This window comes from Thunnus albacares, chromosome 18, assembly GCF_914725855.1.
Source record: "Thunnus albacares chromosome 18, fThuAlb1.1, whole genome shotgun sequence".
In the NCBI taxonomy this organism is placed as follows: Eukaryota; Metazoa; Chordata; class Actinopteri; order Scombriformes; family Scombridae; genus Thunnus; species Thunnus albacares.
In genome coordinates, this window is record NC_058123.1 from 27,538,096 (window position 1) to 27,559,786 (window position 21,691).

At 39.5% G+C, this 21,691-nt stretch overlaps 2 protein-coding genes across 4 annotated transcripts; one reads left to right on the plus strand and one right to left on the minus strand.

Moving 5' to 3' along the window:
- Window positions 1-82: 82 nt before the first annotated feature.
- LOC122968889 (sperm-associated antigen 16 protein) lies at window positions 83-3,734 on the minus strand. Its single transcript, XM_044334406.1, has 4 exons — window positions 2,961-3,734; window positions 2,775-2,925; window positions 1,422-1,526; window positions 83-1,188 (listed from the first exon to the last, which is right to left on the minus strand). Exons 1-4 carry the CDS (start codon window positions 3,701-3,703, stop codon window positions 532-534), a joined length of 1,656 nt encoding a protein of 551 aa, XP_044190341.1. The 5' UTR covers window positions 3,704-3,734; the 3' UTR covers window positions 83-531.
- wdr91 (WD repeat domain 91) lies at window positions 3,711-21,691 on the plus strand. 3 transcript variants are annotated; one of them, XM_044334401.1, is made up of 18 exons: window positions 3,711-3,734; window positions 6,900-7,029; window positions 7,177-7,356; window positions 7,461-7,668; window positions 7,877-7,959; window positions 8,424-8,533; window positions 12,996-13,167; window positions 14,178-14,375; window positions 15,205-15,398; window positions 15,501-15,555; window positions 15,678-15,773; window positions 16,509-16,603; window positions 17,600-17,753; window positions 18,394-18,502; window positions 20,211-20,323; window positions 20,544-20,651; window positions 21,103-21,192; window positions 21,351-21,691. In XM_044334401.1, the coding sequence occupies exons 2-18, from the start codon at window positions 6,907-6,909 to the stop codon at window positions 21,513-21,515; spliced, it is 2,253 nt and encodes a 750-aa protein (XP_044190336.1). In that variant the 5' UTR covers window positions 3,711-3,734; window positions 6,900-6,906; the 3' UTR covers window positions 21,516-21,691. The 3 variants fall into 3 exon arrangements, with proteins under 3 accessions (XP_044190336.1, XP_044190333.1, XP_044190334.1); XM_044334398.1 differs by lacking the exon at window positions 3,711-3,734 and adding an exon at window positions 5,176-5,443; XM_044334399.1 differs by lacking the exon at window positions 3,711-3,734 and adding an exon at window positions 6,331-6,407.

A 21,691-nucleotide genomic window follows, 5' to 3' on the forward strand; every position in this document is an offset into this window, starting at 1 on the left:
TATTAATTTATAAATTGTTATGAATTTCCTCAGAGATCAGGAATCGACATGAAAGGTGTTTGCATTAAAAAAGACAATCATGATCATGAGAAAATTCTTCATAGGCTTGTTATAGTGAGATTAGAGCTGGGTTTTGATCAAAATCTATATCACCAAGTATCAAAAACTGTCAAGAACTAAAAGCTTTGAATGATGATTCATAGCTTCATAGTCTCGTTCACTTAATCTCTCTTGAATTAAATCATAATTTTGCCCACTTTTGTCTGTATTTTATTTAAAGCTTTTGCACAGCTGTTTGTGTTGAGACATTTGACATTTGGGAACTTTGGCTTCTTTTGTTGAAAAGATTTTTGTCAAAAAACTTATTGCTCAAGTTAAGGCATCAAAGAAAATACTGCTTTTGGTAATGGTACTGAAACTGTCTCTTTTATGATCACAAGAAAACCAAATTCTGCTGAAAACAATTTGATTGTCATCTAAAATATCATTAGCTGTATTCACACAGTTTCTCATTTCTTCGTTCACATTATGTCATTTATACCACGACCAGACATTAATCAGCCCGTCACTCCCCGCTGATATCACAATCTCCCCCTTGTGGTCAAATGTCACGCTCTGTACGCCATCTCTGTGACCCGACAGGCTGCTCACTGCATGGGAATCCACCTCCACCAGCCTGACCAGACTGTCATTACTGGCAACCGCCAGCATCTTCCCCGATGGGCTGAACGCCACCTGGTTGGCGCCCAGCGGCCCAGCATCTACAGTGGCCACTGCTGATGCAGGCCTCCTGATGTCCCACAGGTTGACGAGGCCGTGGGAGTCGCAGGAGGCCACGACCTCGCCTGTTAGGTCAAAGGTGGCGTGGTTGCAGGGGTGCTGGTGTCCATGAAAGGTGGCAGTGCAGACTCCCAGCCTGGCGTCCCACAGGGCGAGGGTTTTGTCAGCCGAGCAGGTGAGGAGGAGGTTGGAGAAGGGCAGGAAGCGGATGCTGTTGACGGAGGCGGTGTGGCGACGCAGTGTGAGGCGGCAGCGCTGGCTGTTCAGGTCCCACAACTTGGCGGTTCTGTCAGCGGAGCAGGAGGCCAGGAAGTGACCACAGGAGTGGAAGGAGCAGCCCCAGGTGGGCTGGCTGTGACCGGACAGCGTCAACACACAGCAGCCACGAGAGAAATCCCAGAGCCGCACCTGCAGGAAGAACAATGCAGCCATCATCAAAACACCAAATACATGAATATATTTTGGAGGACCAGTGTTCATCCCTCCAGTAGAGTCCAGAGTTGGAGAATCTAAAGCTTTGAAGCTGTTCTGAAGGCTCGTGATGGAACAACATCTCACTCAGACACTCTATGATGGTATTTACTTGTCAATCTTGTATCTGTATATTGTTGGAGGTGAAGCAGTGATGAAGATGAACTCACTGTAGTGTCTCCACTGGTCGTTGCCAGTTTTCCTCCTTCAGGGTGAAAACTGCAGCCAGACAGCCAATCAGAGTGATCCTCACCTGTCAGCACCATCTGACCAACCTGGCAACACAGCACATGACATCATAACAGTACATCAACCAATCAGAGTGAGCCACATTTTGTCTAATTTTTTACTATCTCATTTCACATTTTTACTATCTCATCTTATTTTTAAGTGATCTTCTTTTAAGTCATTTGGTCTCATCCTGCCTCATCTTAGTAACAGTATCTGGTCTTTTTTATTTTATATGATAAGAAATAATTTATAATCTCATCTATTTGTTTTACTGGACACTCCCCTTGTCATTGATATCTCATCTTGAAGTATCTCATCTGATCTCATTTGGCTCAAATCTTAAAGTATCTCAGTTGATTTAATCTCATCACGTTTCATTCAATTTTATGTTATCTCCTCTTGTCTGAATAGTATCTCAATTAATTTGACAGCATCTCATTCAACTGGACATTTCAGTTCATCTCATATCTCTTCTTATAGTATCTTGATTCATAACCAACACAATCCCATCTGTCATTAATTTGTCATATCTCCCATCAGTATCATCCCATCTAATGTCACTTCAATGCTTATTATTTTGTCATATCATATCTTAAAGATATCTGGCCTCACATCAATTTATATTGTTCACTTTTTTATGCATTTGTCTCATCTCAGCTTAGCATTTAATAGCATTTGATCTAACGCTGTATCCTTTGATATTATTTCATGGTATATCTCATCCTATAGTATCTTGTTTCATCTCATATCTTAGCTTGTTGTCCCATGTCATAACATATCCTCTTAACTCACAAGGTCTTGTCTCTTGTCTCTCATAACTAGCTCACCTCATCTCACCGAATTGTAGCTTATTTTGTCTCAACTCATCTTGTAACTTACAGAATCATTTCATTTCATTTTGTCTGTTCCCACACTTAGTGTGTCTTTTTTTAATCTTATCATTTGTAGGCTATTGTATCTCACCTCATCTCTGTTCACAAATAAATTACAACGTATCTGTCTCATCACATCTTATCTCTCACCTCATGTCATCTCATCTTGTTTAATCAATTTCGTCCCTTTTTTCTCATTTTCAACTTGTCTCATGACTCGTTTTTTTTCTCATTATATTTCATTTCATTCTACAATCCACACAATCTCTTGTTCTTTTAACTAATAATAAAAGTATCTGATCTAATTTAATCCTTTGTGTCATTTCATCCCATCTCACATCTCTTTTCATCCGGTCTCGTATGTTATGTCATCTGGTCTCATCTCTCTCATAGATACATGCAGGTGTGTGTTTCAGTTACCTTCTCTCCGCTGGCCGGCAGCGCCCACAGCCTCCAGCTGCGGTCGTCACTGGCAGAGGCGAGGATCAGTTTTCGCGGGTGCAGGTCGATGCAGCTGATAGGAAGCTTGTGAGCTTTGATGGAGCAGGAAAGGCTGAAGGAACTGGGGCTTCTGCATTTTTGAGATGTTACCTGTGCACAGAGAACTCTGAATCTTTTGGATGTCTGCTGGTGCTTGCTGACGATTTATCAGCGCTCTTTTTGATGCTTCTCTCTGTCTTGTTTCTGGGTTTTTCTTGACTCAGTCTTGCGTCTGTGGTGTTTTGAACTCGATCCTTTTCCAGACTGAGGAGCATCTTCTGCCTCAGAGCTGCTTGGTATTTGTCGTCCAGCTTCCTCAGCGCCGGTTCGTAGGACTCCAGATGTTTCTTCAACTGTTTGAAGTCTTCAATCAGCCTGTTTTTGTCCTCAGCAGCTCGCCGGTACTGCTGCCGGTGGAAATCCCTCTCCCGCTGCATCCTCACCAGGCTCTCCCCTGCAGCCAGCACCTCCTTCCTGAGCAGGTCGGTCTCCCTGCGGACCGTCTCCAGCTCACTCTGGAGCAGCTGCCTGTGTGTGAGAGCATCAGGGATGAAGAAGACCCCAGCTGGAGACGTCCTCAGGGTTTCTGTCAGCAGTTTCTGCACGGAGCCGTACCACTCGGCCTCAAAACTGTCCAGAGTCTGGCTCAAGCCGGCTCTCCGGAGGAAGTTCCTCAGGAAGTCATCCACCGCCTCCGGGATGTTGAGGATGATGTGCTGTTTGGGTGGTCCATGTTTTGTTCTGGGAGCAGCGGAGGAGGCAGCCTCCCTCATCGCCTCCTCAAAGTCCTCCTCCTCAGCACTCCTCTTCTCCTCTGAGAAGCTCTCCTTGTTCTCCTCCACTGCTCCTTCTTTTCTCCTGGCTGACATTTTCTCAACGTCTTGTTTAACTGTTGCTACGGTAAGTGTACACAGAGCAGCTCGGTGTTGTTTACCGTGTTACCATAGCAACCATGTGACGCCCGTGTTGACCCTTGTTTAATATTTTCTGATCCGAGATCTTTTATAGATTATCTCTGTATGTAGATATTACGTACTGTTAGTGTGTTTTCTATTGTGTTCTAATAATTATTCAAATTTGTTTTTTGTCATGTTTTAATATTTATATTTTTGCTATGCGGTCAGTTTACTATCATGTTTTTCTCTCATGGAATTTAGGCTACTTTCCGCTTTATGTTTTTCTTTCTTCTTTGGTCTTCTTCTTTTTCAGTCTGCTGTTAATTAATTTGTAATTTAACTAGTCTTAGATGCATGTTTATGATAAACATCGGCACTTTACTCTTATTTACCTTTTGTCTTTTTCTAACGTTTTGGCTTCCTATGTGTGTTTCATTCACTAATTGACGTCATTTTTGTGGTTCTTTGATTGGATAATTTACCCTAACAGCTATTATGTATTTGTAACTAGTGTGATGAAGGACTTGTAGACCAAAACATTCTAAATGAGTAAATATATATATGGCATACTTATTTATTTACAACAGCTGGTATACTATACACCAACAATAAGCAAGACATTTATTGGAGTTGTGCTGCCCCCTGACGCACCTGTCACACATCCTGGTGCAAAGACATGTTTTTAGTTATTATGAGAATTAGAATTAGGAATTGCCTCCGTGTTGACATTTATATAACCTAACTTGGGGAAAAAATAGTTCTAATCTACATGTGTGTTACTGTAATATGTGAAACCAAAAGTTGTTCTTTTTGACTTTGAGAACAAGTTTAGCAACAGGTAACTATAAATATCCAGAATTCATGGCTATATATTCACAACGCCAAAACAAACGAGTTTGTGTTTCTGAGATAGTATGTGGAGGGGTAACATTTATGAATGAGTGTATAGGACTCCTCTTTAACTTTGTTAGTAGTAACAAAATTGTTTTCAAAGCTTTTTCAGCAGCAAATCAGCCACAGAGACGACTTTTCTTTCCATTTTGACTTCATATATTGTTCAGTCTCGTGCACCGCCCATCAGAGGGCTTCTCTTTGTCACAACTTTAATACATCCATGATTGAAATATTTTTACACTTTCCAGTTATCATAACAAAAATGTTAAACAATTAAAATCTTATATGTGGAAGTACCTAAAGATAAGAAGGAAACAAGAACAGTCAAGGAGTTCAAATAAATAAATAAAATAACGGAAGATTAAAGTATTTTCAAACATGCAATTATAACACTAAATTGTGAAGGTACTCTTTGTTTTTGTAATTTGCGAAAAAAACATCATTACATTAGCAATGGAAATGAACTGGAGATCTTTACTTCAAGATGTAGTACGATATGTATACCATCAGAGGGCGCTCTGTGTTAACCCCCTAGCTGCTACGTCACATGAAATTGTCACATGACTGTCAGGAGGAAAAGAAAACAGGAAGAGAGTTTTCGCTTGGTTGTTGTGAACATTTTATGATTTATTTAAGTCTCAGAATGTGACAGAGGAACAGCTTTGGGCACCAGGCGATATTTGGACCTAAAGTACGCTCATTCTGTGTCCGGTTTGTGAAGGTTTTGTCTGTCGGTGGTACGTGCTGTTCACTCGCACGAAGAAACCAAACTCCACTGAAAATCCTGTCAATTGAAGACAATCTTTATTATCCACAAAGGTACGGAAATATTGAGCGATGACCTAAAGCATTTCCTGAATCTATACGATTCATGTGACAACTCGGCATAGATATAATACAACAAACATGATTTAAATTGGACAAAATATTAGTCTATGTAAAAATGTCGCGGATGTTAGCTACTATCTTCAGCTTCTGTGATACCTCAAATTTAAAACCAATAGCTCAAATATTCTTCATTTTGCGCGACGTTACTGTTGTTTGATGCTTGATTCCGCCAGTTTCCTTACCAATGACTGTGTCCATTTTAATGTGATTTATCTTTTAGTTTGTGTTGAGAGTTCACTTTGTCTGCAACGGAAGGAATCAAAACTACCGATTAGTCAACAGAAACCGTTAGATTGGACAGACGACGCTTTAGGCTTGTTATAAAGTCAGAAGAGTTTCAGTCACAGTTGTATGCTGTATATAATGTTGAGCTAATGTTGCCCTGTAAGCAAGACACGAGAAACTGTACTGAATTTGTACTTTAGGGTCAACTTAAAGTGTGTTTGGATACTAAACAGGGTGAAAATCACCAAACTTCAGCCAAAAATGTCAACATCTTACCAGCATGTTGATAATAGACCAGATTTGCAGATGAAGCTAATTAAGATCATTAGTCTAATAAGTGAGACTAACTGGCATGTTATTATGATATTACTACCCATATATCGATAAAGTGTTGATATTTAGGTGTTCTATTAGTGGCTGTTGTTCATGGTTTCAGTGACATTTTGACTAATGATCAGTGAGTATATGATGAATGAACATCTACATCACCCTGGTTTGTTCTGTAATAGTGGTGATAATGATTTAGATTTATTTCCATTTATTATAAAATGTATATATATATATATATATGTAAGGTATTTCACAAAAGAAAGAAAGAGTCCTTAGCTTTCTTTAAATCCAGCCATGTTTGCAGTGAAGAGGATCCATTTCTTCAAAAGTGAATTCAAAAGTCAGTTATCCATCACAAATGTTTCCCTTCCAATGCCTTTAGGTGTGAAAGGCTCTGTTTTATTCCAGTTTTGGGCCTTTTACAGGCAACAATACAAAATTTACAGAGCTACAGACCAACATACAATATCTTACTGTCCTATTGTATCTCTCTTAAAGGTTAAACATATGTTCTCCCAAAATATTTTCATCTATTCACATGACCAAAACGTGGGAATGATTAATGTTCATGCACCCACACAGTCTCTACACTACAACAAAAATCCATCATATTACTGTAAGTAATTTCTTTCTATAATGAAATCATAAAAACCTTTTTCCTAAAACAAGAGGAAAAAATCCACCAATACAATTAGAATATTTCAATCTTTTTCCAACAGAAATAAACTCGTTACAAGAAATTTCTCTATATGTTGAAACAACTTCATATTGGTTGTCAATTAATAGGAAACCCGTATTACATAACTGTATAATACACTGTATTATATTGCAGGGTCACCATGGGGTCTGCAGTGGAGAGAACAGATGAGCATGTGAGAGAGTATCTGATCTACCGCGGCTTCACCAGCACTCTGAAAAACCTGGACAGTGAGATCAAAGCTGACAAGGAGAAAGGCTTCAGGGTAAGACTTGATTGAGATATAGTTGTATACATTTTATGTTTAACCGTTTTATTCCTTAAGCAAGAAAAGGATGTTTTGTAGACAAATCATTTTACAAAGTGACCATGTTTGGGTTTGTCTCTTAGCTAAAACTTTGTCCATCTGCAGGTGGACAAGATCATCGATCAGCTGCAGCAGTTCATCCAGAGCTTTGACCTGTTTGGTCTGAAGGAGTACTGGCTTTACCTGGATAGACGTCTGTTCTGCAGACTGGAGGATGTTTACCGATCCACTGTCAACAAACTGAGAACCAGCCTGTACAGATACTACGTCATCAACACCATCCAGGTAACATCCTGTAGGGAAATGCATTTTACTGTACGTTTCTGAAACAGAACAGCAGTTAAAAATCTCTCTTGAACCATCATCCCTCCATCCTGTCCTCTTCCCAGAAAGGAAACCTGGAGAAGACTCAGGAGTTTTTCCAGAAGCAGGCGTTGGAGCTGCAGGGTCAGGCTGAGTGGCGTGATTGGTTCATCCTACCGTTTATCCCAGCACCTGAGCAGAACCCTGCCTTCTCTCCTTATTTCTCCCGCCAGTGGTCCGACACCTTCCTGGTTTCACTGCATAACTTCCTGTCTGTCCTCTTCCAGTGTATGCATATCCTTCAACTGAATCTGCAGCAGTGAAGATATAAATTCACAGTTTAATGTTGTATGTTGTTTAATGTTTGTAACTGAATTAGATCTAATAGTGAAGACATTGTAATGTTCGTCTGAACCGTTAGAGGTCATTACACTGATCCACTGTGTCTGTGTGTCATTTAAACTGTGAACTTGCTGGTTTCCAGTCCTTAACTGGTTTTCACCCCAGCCAGTCTTGCTGAGTTTTGATGCTGAAGTCCAGAAGACGACCAGCCTGTCAGAAGAGAATGAACAGTACCGTCAGCTGGTGAGTTAAAACCATGAAATAAACTCCCAATGGTGTTTTTTCTAAGAATGTTTTAACACTCAATATTTTTATAGAAGAAATATGTCAAAAAGACAAATGCAAGCTTAAAGTCTCATGTAATTCAAGCAGTTGCTTTAAATGGTTCATAAAGTCAAAAGGTCAGTTGATGTTCCATATTTTATTATAAAGTGTTACCTCATTCGATTAAAAAAAAAGTCCTATGATTACATTTTTAAAATAGTCCTATTATTTAGATTAAAAAGTTTGTTTTTTTTATGAAAAGGCTGCTATTTCACCCCATAATTTAGGCTAGTTGAAAAGTCCTCTCAGTTGGTTTTTTAAAAAACCCTGAGGTTTAATGATTTTGTCTCCTGTCCTGTGCTGAAGTTTGGGTTCAGTAGTGCCAGATTATAATTTTTCTTGTCATTGTATCTGACCTGTCTGTCTCATCTTTTCTCGTTCAGCTGTTCGCCCTGCAGACAGAGAGTCGGGACCAGAGGGATGTAGATGACATGGTCCACCACAAGCTGCCGGCGTATGTCCAGAACATGGACCGACTGGGAGACACTGAGTTGTGAGACACTAACATCACTGTCTTTACTGATGACTGATTATTACTAAGATGGCTGCCATTTTGTCAGTTTTTTAAATGTTGTATGTGTTGACTCTTTATGTAAAAGACAGAGAGTCAACAACATAATGCTTTTAACCAAAGTTATTTATTCTACCAGGAGTCAGTACATTCCTCTGAATACAAACTGTTCAAAACAGAGATACTATATTATCAGGTATAAACTGAGCTCTGGTTTCATTTCAGTTTAAGCACATAAATGAAAAACAAAAACTATATTATGTACTGTAAGTTGCAGATGGCAGCCATCTTAAATCTTCTTCTTAAATGGTCTTTTAAAGAGCAGAATTTCTATCCATCATATTTCAGTGTTTTTTGTACAGGACAGACAAATGAAATATTTCTGATGTCAGCACTTTAGCATGCTAGCTTGTTTGGTTTTACCTCACTGCAGTAACTGCATTTGTTTTACTGGTATTTTATTTTAAAAGTTGTCAGTTTCACTATGAAGTTTAGTGTGTCAACTGTATAGAATAGTTAATTTGTCATTTGAATTTGAGAACACAATATGGCTGACGTCTTAGTGAATGACACGTGGTAAAGTTGTTTTGCTAATTTTATGTAATCTGAGTTCTTACAAAAAAATGTGATTCAGTAATGCCTCACTTAATAATGCCCTGACTTAATTCCTCAGAATTGGGAAATGAATTAAATTACTAATGTTTTTGGCGTTGATCGTCTTCCGTATAACAGTAGTATCACGAGCGGAAAACATGATGACGAGAGGAGGGAGGAATGAGAGGTTGTTGTTTTATTTTTGTTTCTTTTTAGACAAGTGAAGTTGTAACAGACTGTCATTCAGAAACCTTATTTATCTTCATCCTAGAGTCACTTTTAAAAGAATTTTAAGGCACTTTAAAGCAGACAAAAAAACTGATGAGTTATTTTGTGTTTATTCATTTAAGATAAATATTTAAAAAGCTTTTAACCAACACTAACTTATTGTTAATGATATAATATTTATGCTGTTTTTACATTGTGTGCTGTGATGCGGTTGATGTTGCCAAATAAACAATTCACCTGATGAATTGTTGTTTCTTGTCAGTACGATCTATTTTCTTAAAAAAATCACTAAGGGTTTTCATAGGCTGACAAAGGCCATAATGCCATAAAAGTGATCAATAAAATCTTACAATCAATCCTAAAACAAATTGGTAGTAAGTGTAGTAGACGCGAAAAGCAGAGCAATATGATTTCTCTTCCCGGTTTTAGTTAAAAGTCTGGCTGCCACATTTTTTACTAGTTGGATCCTGTAGAGTGATTTCTGGTTTAAACCTGAAACAAAGGTATGTATGACAATTTCAGCATCTTTGAAACTCGAAAGTGGTGGAGATATTTCTTAGATGGTAAAAACAGGACTGGACGGGCTTGGTAATGTCATCTACCAGACACAGATATCATAGTCAAGTGTTACAGTCCTAAAATTTCATGGCTTTCAAACCAAAAGCAGAAGCTGTATGAATCATAGCGACGAGCAATTTGCTGATTAATCAGCAGGGTTTTCTGGCCAGGTTGTGTGGCAAAATTTCAATTTAACTTTGACCCCAAGTGCACTGACCTCCACAACAAGTGTTTAATGGGATTCAGGCTTTGATGGGAGGCAGACGTCATGGTGAATACAATTTTACTGAAGACATAAATGATGCGAAAGTTAATTTTGTGCATCTTTAAATTTCCAGCGGTCTGTTACTTTATTCTCTGATCCTAGTGGGACTTAAGTGAAAATTCTCAAGCATGGCAGAATGTGTGAGAGTAGGGGAATACCAGCTTAGAATAATGATTTGAGATTGTTTACATTCCAATGTAGTCCACAACATTGTTTTTTCCGCTGCTCTTCATTCTGCACACTACCTGGCACAAGCTATTCACTCTTGCGTATTTGGTCTGGAAGCCAGAACAGCATTCTGTATCCACTATAGACTTTGTTAGGGTGACATGAGAGTAATGCATTGCAGTACTCTAGCCTGCTTCATATGTGATAGACAGAAAATGATCACCAGGATCAATACCTATATAGAGTGGTGTCATCAGCATAGCAATGAAATAAATACTGTGCTAGCAAATAATGCCCTGACTTTTCCTCTAGCGCCACTATGAGGTTGACGTTTGTGGTTTTAACAGGAAAGTCTTAACACCAGCTCTTAGTTCAGATGAATGTTATTTGTAAGTAATAAGAAATAATTGAACACCAGTTTTTCTTTAATATTATCAGAATAAGAAAGAAGACATCCCAAAAACATAAAGTTTACATTTGTGACTAAACTTGATTGACAGCTTTGTACATTGAATGCATTTGACACTTTGTATTTTTGTCGTCCAATGATAACAAGGCTAGAAAAACAACTGTTGATGTGTATTTTTGTTGTCATTCTTTTGTTGCTGTTTCAAGTTCCATTGTCTTACATTGCTGTTGGCTGTGTTTGACATGTTTGATACTGTCATCTTTGGTTTAGAGTTAGGGAACTATTACGACAATAATATAACTCCTACCGCAGGGTACACATCAGACATCACTGGAAGCAGTTGGGTGGATGCACTTTTTTTTAGGGCAAACACAACTTTCCCTGTAGCTGCTTCACAGCTTCCTGTAGTCTTGGTCAGTAACATAAGCAACTGCCAATTCTTTGATGCATTAAATTAGGTCTCCATGAGTGTATGGACATATTATAGCCATTTTTGTTTTGTTGTTTAAAAGAAAAAACAGCCACAGTGAGCTGATTAGATGAGGAGTTGATCAAAACTTAGACACATCACCAACTTAAGCAACGACTGTTGCCTGTAGGTTCTGTCGATTGGAAAATTATTTGTGTCATGCTGCATCACAGGCTCTGACAACAGCTCAAATTTCATACCACATATGAAAATTTGGTATACGTGGTGCATTTAAATACAATTTAAAAACTGTTGCTACCAAGCAAACACACTCCGAACCCTCACTCAGCACTCAGGGTCTCTGTAAGGTTATAATGATCACTGAAAATAAAACCAAACAGGTAGAAGTTGAGGTCCAAAATGAGTTTTTGCTTGTGCAATTTCCTGGTGGCGCTAAAGGAAAAGTCAGAGGAAGAGACCAAAAACATTAGCATTCATCCTCTGGGGAAAATGAATGTCTGTACCAGTGGCATGGTGTGACTTATCCACTAGGTGAGGCTACGGTGCTAGGTAGCTAGCTGCTGGTGACTACCGACAAGGCTAGTGGTTTCTAAAAGCTTAAAAAAGTATCTTTTGTTGGCCACCCCAACTGCTTTCACTGTACAATTATCACCACAGTACCACAACGATCCATGTACGTTTTGCTTGCCTTCAGGAGGTAAATGTTATCTAATAAGGAAGCAGCAATTTGGTGGAAAATCGCCACACAAAGATTGTAGGCAGCGCTTTTTCATTAGTCATGGCATGTTTCTGTAATTATGTATGATTTATGTGAGTGTAAAAACTGAAATTTATACACATATACCACAACAATAACAAAAAAAATGATTTTTGATTATGTATGTATATCACAATTGGAATTGTAGGAGGGGCGGTGCCCCAGTGCCCTTAATTAACCACACGCCCCTGGTCTGTACCAAAATTTGTGCCAATCCATCAAGTAGATGTAAAGATATTTTGCTCTATACATGACAATTTTGACAATTTGTTTTAGATAACCCTTCTCTGCTATTGAAACTGCTCCACAAAAGACCCATGAGACACGAGGCGATGGTATCTCGAACTATTGTACCTGTAACTTATTGTCCTGTTAGCGACAAAGCTACCTAACTTGTCAATTGACAGTTGGCAACCCAGCTGAGTGGGAGAGCTATTTTGACTGACTGGCGCATGTTCCTGGTAGGCTAGCATGTTGGTGCTTAGTTCACCAGCTACAGTAGTTTGACAACTAGCTGTGAGCTGTGAGCAGTCACTATGTGACCAGGCTTCTAGCTCCTTCTCTTTCACAAGGATTCACAAATTAAATTTTCTTTGCCACTTTCTGGCGTCAGAACAGTGAGAAAGATAACATCAATAATGAAACATATGTACAACAGCTGTCCTGTAGCCTAAAGCTAGGCAATGGTAAAACATGGACAAATGATAACACAAATTGAACCTTATATTTCTTGACATCTGTTCTACTGCTGACTGCTTGCTGCTGTTGAATTGTGTCATTCATGAATGTCTTGTTTTACAGTGGAGTTATTTTTACCATGCTGACTCGTAGCTTTCTGTTTTTGGGGTCAAACTGACCGCAACTCCAAAATGAGGAGAAGTGTTAAGGAGTAGAACTGGGACAGAGTTTTGCTCTGTTCTTACCAGACAATATCTGCATGCTCTTTAATCTTGACTCCATTACAGCTTGGATTAATTTTGTACTCATTCAATAGTCTTGTTGTTAAAGGTCCTCACTTTCCCTCTATGATTTTAGGGACTTGGTGTCAAGCCAGCGTGCCACCAGCACCTCCGCCACTCCTTCCAGAAACTTCTTCTCTACATTCCTACCACAAGGCCGGCGCACTCCAGGGAAAACGCCTCAGGTCACCACTGGGTCTTCACCAAGCCAGGCAGCAGTGGGCAGAAAGGACCCACCAATCAGTCAGGTGAGAGTGGGGCAGGGGTTTATAATTTGAAGTTAAAAAGCTCAGCAAGATTGAAAACAGGAAACTGAATTTTCTTAAAGCAGGCCACAGGAGCTGCCAAATTACTAAATTTGCAAACCTGTTTGACTCCCCAGTTGGTTGGATGTTTGGAAAAGCAATTTTCAGGTGTTTTCACCAGTCTGCTGAGTGTTGAAGTCAGAGCCAAGGCATTTTCAGCTGCTATTGCTTAGTTGCTGCTCCCAGAAAATTCTGACTGTGTTGAAGTGAATAGGAAACCTCTCAACTTCTCTCTACAAATACAAAGTCAAGAAAGTTTTTACTCAAGTATAGCTTTCAGGAGATCATTTACCTCCTTCTGATGCAAGATTGAAAATTACCATGCTGAATTCCAATCCCCTAAATCTGGGTAAAACCTGCTGGAAAGCGAGTTCTGAACTGACCATCTCCTACTGGCTGGTCTTTGGTGCCAGGTGATTAACCTGACCAAATGTTCATTTAGTTTTCACCTCATTTTTCAGTCTTACATTGAGTTCATGCCAGCCATTGTCTCTTGGGATGTAGGAGGATTTTGTCCTAACCAAACAGTGGTGATGGATGTACCCTTCCAGTAGTCTTTGTTGTTACTGTGTTAGTGGTAGTTTGGACAAGTTACGAGTTAAATTGTTGTATCGATTTAAGAGTTTTTATTTCTACAAGTGAACTTACAACAACCTGGCTGAGTCCATCTCATCCACAATGGCCACCATTTTTGTAGCCTTTTTTTCCATTGCTATTTTTCAGTCTCTGGCAATTAAAGATGACATCCCCTTTCTTAATCCCACCTGCAAAGATCTGAATGGTCATTTTTTCCTCTCCTGGGGAAACAGCCATCAATGAGCACAACACTAGACCTATTTGAATTGCTGAGAAAAAACAGAGATACAGGTTAAGATTCAGCAGTCTGGAACCAAGTGATTGGCTGTTAGACTTCTGATCATCATCTTTATCTAACATTAATCTCTGTTTTCTAGACCACAAAGTCAAAAGAGGCAGTCCAAGCTAAGGAGGTGAAGCCAGTTTCCAGCCAGGCATCAACCAGTGAACCTTCAATTTCCCAATCCCAACAGTCAACAAACCAGCAGACAAACCAGCAGACACATCCCAGACACAAGAGAATCCAGGATCATGAAAAAGAGAGGAAGGAGCTTTTCTCCAAACCACCATCACAGGTACCTAAGGGGTGGTTCTGGGTGACGTCTGGCATTATTAGAGCTGTGATCATTTACATGTGGTGCATTTTTACAAAATCTGTGTTTGCCTGTTCAGTCAGTTTTATTGAAGGAATAATTCAAGTAGTATGTAAGTATAGCCAGGAGGTGATTAGCTTAGCTTAGGATAAAGCCTGGAAATAAGGGGAAACAGCTAGCCTAGCTCTCTCCAAAGCTCAAAAATACACTTGCCAACACTTCTCAAGTTTACCAATTAGCATGTTGTATCTCGTTTCTTTAGCCTGTTCACAAACATAAATGTGGAGTTGTGGTTTTACAGGGAATTGTGTACTGGAACTATTGTCGGTGAACAATAGCTGGGTACAGTGACTTCCATTCATGGAGTCCTTGCAGCATATACATTCCCTTATATTAACTGTTTTAACTTATCGTTCAGTTGTGAACAAGCTAGCTAACTTGCTAATTGGTAGTAGCTAAGTGGTAGCAAGCTTGCTAGCTTGGCAATCAGTTTTGGCTGGCTAATCCCAGCATATTACCTGCTAGCTAGCATGCTTCCAGTTAGCTCGCCAGACCCAGTGGTTCGCCATGTAACTTGCAAGTAGTCACTTCAACACCAAGCTTCCAGCAACACATATCTCACGAGGAACTAAAAACAAATTTTATTGTCTGACTTGGTAATTTGGGTCTGACTCAGTTACTTTACTGCCTAGAGCAGCTATTCTATTCAAATGAACTGAATGATGTTTGGAGACGAGATGTTGTTATTGCTACTGGGACTGGACGCTGATTCCATTTACACTGATTGCGTCCTTTCATGTGTTGTCTTCAGACATCAGAGAAGAAGGGGGAGGCAGGGGAGATGGAGCCTCCTGTGGAGACCTCTGGCGAAGCCCCTGACTCCTCCTTAAATAGCAGGAGCAGTAGAGGAGGAGCAGAGGGAGGAGGTCTGTCAGTGGAGCAGCCTTTCATCAAACTCAGCCAGGAGGAGTATGGAGAACACCATTCCTCCATCATGCACTGCAGGTTTGTATTCAACCATCTGAGGAAGTGGACTTCACTCAGCTTTTGATGTCACTTCAAAGATAAAAACAAAACCTTAAGCATTAATCATTCTCCCTCCTGCAGGGTTGACTGCTCTGGTCGCCGGGTGGCCAGTTTGGATGTAGACGGAGTCATTAAGGTCAATCTCCACTATTTATCTTTTAGGGTTATATGAACATAGAAAATAAAAACATGCATATTGTAATTACCATTTATAATTAATCGAACCACATAATAAAGCCTTCCTCCTCTCCTCCTTAGGTGTGGTCATTCAACCCCATCATGCAGACAAAAGCCACCATCATGTCAAAGTCTTCTCTGCTGTCTCTGGAGTGGGCCACCAAACCTGACAGACTGGTATGAACAAGAGACACAGGCTGCACATGAACTTAAGTAAAGAATACTTTTAAACTGATAAAGGACACAGAATTTCTCATTTACAAGATACACTCATAACACTTCTGAGCTCTGGGAATAACTTGAATACTAAAGGGAACATAGTGATCCTATGAGACATTCAATTATCAAAGTGAAACTATTTGTTTGATTTATCCATATATCCATAATTTATTTATTTATTGTCATTAAACAATATTCACACACCATACCTATCCAAATATAGACAATACACAGAACTTTAAATATGGATAACCAAGACAAAAATGGCAACTGGATGAGCAACAAAAGGTTAAATAAAATTAAATATATACAGTATATATGAATACCATGTAACACAAAAAATTGAAACATGGCATAGGTTATAAACACTAAAGGTTAACAGTAGTTCCGTAGATGTTGATTCTAATAAAAGTTTGGATATTTGACATAGCTGCAACTACCTTGTGTGTGACTTGCATTAACAAGTGTTCTATTGCATCATGGGGATAAACATTTTTTACACAGTCATGCGGGGACTTGCTTCCCATTCTGTGACAAAAGGCAGGAGGAAAATTTAGGGTTAATACTGGGTTTTGGTTTAGGGTTAGGGGTACCACTACCACTACGTAGTGGTTGGTAAAGATGATTAAAATAAGTCTCCAGGATGAAAACAAATTGCTGTGTGTGATTGTGTGTTTGTTTATGTGTGGTCAGCTGTTACTAGGCAGCGGCGTTGGCACAGTGCGGCTTTACGATACAGATGCCAAGAAGAATCTTTATGAGATGAATATCGACGAAACTCACCCACGGTAAACCTGTCTGTCTGATGATTTAAGTAACTGTACTGTATGTAGAACTGTAAAATTATGTATCTTGGAGGTCCTCAGCTGGTAATACAAGTAGCCTAATAAGAACATTTCAACATTTTGGGAATTATTCTTAAGAGTATGAAACGAGAAGATCTATATCAATGTCAGTGGCAATGGTTATATGAATAGCCTAGCTTAGTGTAAAGACTGAAAAAAAAGGGGGAAAGCTAGCCCAGCTCTGTCAAAAATCCACCTGCCAACACCTCTAAGGCTCACTAATTAAGACTTTTATTTAATAATTTATTAGAGCCTACAGCCATGCCAGTGGCTCTGTGAGGTTGTACTTAGGCACAGGGATTTTTTTTGTGCTAAATGCCAACTTATGCTAACATCCTTATAATGCTGATCTTAAGCAGGTATAATGTTTACCTTGTTAACCATTTTAAGTATGTTTAAGTATGTTAGCATGCTAACAGCACCTTCATTTTGAAGGTATTTGGTCATAAACTAATGTTTGGACAAGTTTTAGACAAGATAAGGGATCATCAAAGTTATTATGATTCATCCTGTGGGGAGCATGAATGTCTGTAAGTTTCATGGCAATTTTTCAGTAGGTATCAAGACAATTCGAGACACTAAAAACCACAAATGTCTGCCTACTGATGGCACTAGAGGAAAACTAATGGGGTCACCATTAGGATTCATCCTCTGGGCACTATGAATATCTGTACCAAAGTTCATGGCAGTCCTTCTTATGGATGTCAAGACAATTCAATCAACACCAAAAGCTGCTAGCATGGCTAAAAACGACAGTTTGTGGTTTTAGGTTTAGTTACAATCTGGAACTATTTCTTGATGAAAAAGACTAGATAGAAATAATCCATAGACTTTGTAAAAACTGCACACTTGAGTTGGACATTTTGTCATGTAACAATGAAGAATATTTGTTGTTGAAGTATAAATTCTGATAATAAAAAAACATCCTCTGTTTCTCAGTATCTTGTCTTTAGCCTGTAGTCCCAGCGGTTCGTCATTCGTCTGTTCGGCTGCAGCTCTGAGTCAATCTGGAAGTTCTGAATCTTCTCCTCGACTTCCTATACCAGTGTCTGGACAGCTGCTACTCTGGGACACCAAAACTGTCAAACAACAGGTAATTAACCAGTTAGTTCAGTAATAGTTATTTAGCTAACAAGCAGTACCAACAGTTGTGAGCTCCAATCACATTTTGCTGACATTGTTTTGGTGACAAACCTGATGTCCTCACAGGTCACTGGATGCAGAGCAAAATGTTTATACTGAAGTTCAACCTGCCAAAAACACAGTATATTTTAAACAGTAAACCTTACTGAAAATTAATTGGCACCAAAGTATTATTAGAACAGAAGGTGAAATATTATTAAAGTTGAGATAAGAAAAATAAGACTCAAATATGCAAAACTATAGCCTAGCGGCCTACTTATGAACTGAACAGTGTTGAACTACATTAAACCTGCATCAAGGAGCAGTGAGCTGACACCCCTGTCATAGCAAACAGCATGTTAGTTAAGATCAAGATGCTTACCGCTTAATATGTGAACATATAGCACGTTAGTGTTAAGCTCTATGTACAGCTGAGCCATACTAATGTTAAACATGTAACCTTTAGCATGCTGACATGATAAGCATTACATGCTAACACTAATTTTAACGTGTAATGTAATCATAACCTGTTAATGCTTGTAATGTTAGTGTTAGCATGTATAGCATTAGCTTTAATGTATGTATTTCTTGTCGTTCTGTCCGTCTCTCAGCTCCAGTTCTCGTTAGAACCTGAACCAGTAGCCATTAACTGCACGGCCTTCAATCACAACGGAAACCTGCTGGTGACTGGAGCCGCTGACGGAGTTATCAGACTGTTTGGTCAGTGTTTATCAGGGTCAGGGTTTATCAAGGATGCAATTAATGATTTTTTTGAATCATCAATACATCTGTTAACTATTTGCATTTCATCTCTTACAATGTAGAACAGTGGTAGGCAAATAGTGGGCCATGGGCCAAATCTGGCCCTCCAACAAGACCATTTGGCCCTGTAATGAAAGCTGAAGTTTTCCTCTTATAGATGACAGCAAATTTTTCATGACTCACCATAAATCTACAGTAGATAACAATGTAAACACAAGGCTTATGTATATCCCAATAAATATGACTTTGTAACATCTTATAGATTTACCAGATTGATAACAGGTAAATAACAATCTGAGCAGAACAGATTTGTGTCAGTAACAGCACTTTGAAGTGATGAAGCACTGTCTATTGTATGTGGATAAGTTATTACTTACATTTCTATAGTGTAACACAGAGGGTATGTTCATGTTTATGAGTAATTTTTTGCCAGATGAATATTAACGTAAGCTGCTGTCACTAGGGCTGTCACAATAACTGCAATATTGCAATACAGCGCCATAGACAAGCGCCACAACCGCGCTATGTTCACATTTTTTCAATTTTCATAAGACTAGGCCCTTCTTGTTTTATACTTTAATGCGTGTCTATTGAATGTTCGGTGGCTTCCCCACTCCAGTCCGGAGGCTCCAGAGGATCCCACTCACCGTGCGCAGCATCTCGAGTGCTGAGTTCTCGCTCATGGGGTTCCACGGAGCCTCACCTGAGCCTCCTGCAGCTAGCATCAAGGCTAACAAGCTAAGCTAGTGCCTTGTCTCGGTTATATGTTCAAACTCGCCTGGGTCACTGTCCGGCCGAGTATGCTGCCTTAAAACCAGCGAGGTAAAGTAGTTTTCCACCAATCATACAATCTAAAGGCGCGTCCAGCCAGACTCCATTCATAAATCCCAGGTTTAAAGGGACTTGGCTGTAGGCCAACGTAGTTTCCTGCTATAACACGATTTAAACTGTTTTCTGTGTTCATCAGGTACTGCTGCTCAATTCGGCTGACACAAAATCAGACTAAGATACCTTGATTTTCACAAAAAAAAGAAAAAGAAAAAAACCAAAGCACGCTAATACCACATATGACCGTATACCACGCTGTTGAGCCACCCTAAATCATCACAGGGGAAATTCCTTCACCGTGACAGACCTAGCTGTCACTCTATTAGCCCTCACTTACTGATGGGAAATATGGCAAACGCCCTCAGATACAACCAACAACAAAATTTTTTTATCAACCAATTTTATTCTTGAATGAAGTAAAAGAAAAAAAGAAACAAAACATATTAGGATGTGTTTTCACGGCACCTGTATAACAGTACCCCACCCCCCACCCCCCCAGTGAGCAAAAACTGGCCCATTGTTGAACCAAGTTGCTGACCCTTGCTGTAGAATCTCAGAAATAACAACAGATGCCCTTCAAAGCCACTAGAATTCAAAGTGATGTCTTTCAAAATATACAGTCCAAAATCCCAAAGAGATTTATTATTCTCAGCAAAGATGATTAAATCAATTCTGGGCATTTAAATACTTACTGAACCAGCTCAGTACATTTTACAGTACAGTACACTGATTTGAAGTCATGAACTTTCACTAAACATAGTTCAACTTGTCTAAATGATTTTGGAGCACTTTCTGTAACATATTAAATATTAATGAACACTGTCTGTCTCTGCTGCAGATATGCAGCGCTATGAGAGTGCTATGAGCTGGAGAGCTCATGATGGAGAAGTTTACAGTGTGGAGTTCAGCTATGATGAAAACACCGTCTTCAGCATCGGAGAAGATGGCAAGGTGTGTGTGTGTGTGGTTATTTTGTGGAAAACACATTGTGACAAAATGTCTACAGATCCTAAAATGTCTTTTCAATCTTGACTTTTAAAATATCTTTAAATGACGCAGGGTATGTTACATATTTGGAAAGAAGCTGCCACAGCACTTTTGAATTAAGTGAATAAACGTGTGTGTGTGTGTGTGTGTGTGTGTGTGTGTGTGTGTGTGTGTGTGTGTGCAGTTCATCCAGTGGAACATCCACCGGTGTGGGGTGAAGCAGTCGGAGCAGATTTTAACTCAGGACGCCACCGGCCCCTTCGTTTTGTCAGGATACAGCGGGTACAAACAGGTATGCAGTGTTACCATGGAAACAGCTGGTTTACCTCACAGACCGCTTCAACATTAGTTTATTTCACAACAACAAACAAACGTCACTTGAGTACTAAAGCACTAGAGAAGCAGGACGACATCACAGTTTCACCATAATTACAATTCACAGTCAGGGGGTTAAAGGTCAAAGGTCACAGCACCCTGACACACACTATCATCCTGATGACAGAGAGTCAGATGAAGAACCAAACCTGACTTAATAGGAAATAAATCAGTAAATTAAGTCATAAATAAAATAAATGAAGAAAGACAAAAAAAATACACAAATTGCGTGTTTGTGTGCAAACTGATGGTCTGATATAAATCCTGCTGATGGAGAATTAGAAGTGAAATGAGTAGAAGAATGAAATAGATGACAAAAAATGAATGTAACGACACACTGAGGTCTAAGTTTGTGAATGAATGTTCAGGTTCAGGTTCCTCGAGGTCGACTCTTCGCCTTCGACTCTGAAGGACAACACGTCCTGACCTGTTCCAGCTCTGGAGGACTCATATACAGAGTAAATACACCTTCATCTTCATCATCTAAACTCATTGAAATGCCCTTTAAAATTTGTATTCACTCTCACTGAATCAATATAAATATTTTAATCTAAATGATGTTTTATACTTTGATTTGCTAACATGTCCCCCTCCTTCTTCCCTCCGCCTCTTCCAGCTGACCAATGGGGAGCCAGCTCTAGAGAGTGTGCTGTCGCTGGGCGGGCACAAAGCACCAGTGGTGACAGTTGATTGGTGCTCAGCAGTGGACTGCGGGACCTGTCTGACCGCCTCCATGGATGGGAAGATCAAACTGAGTACGCTCCTGGCACAGAAGTCCTGATTGAGGACCTGACAGAGGACACCTGAGTTAAGTTTAAAATAAACAGACTCAGTTAGTGATGGAGATGATTAGAATGTAATTAATATGTCAACAGTTTGACAATGTGATACAAATAGTGAAAATCAGCCAATCTGTTGTAAATTCATATAAACATTAAAATCCCACTGAAAGTTCAA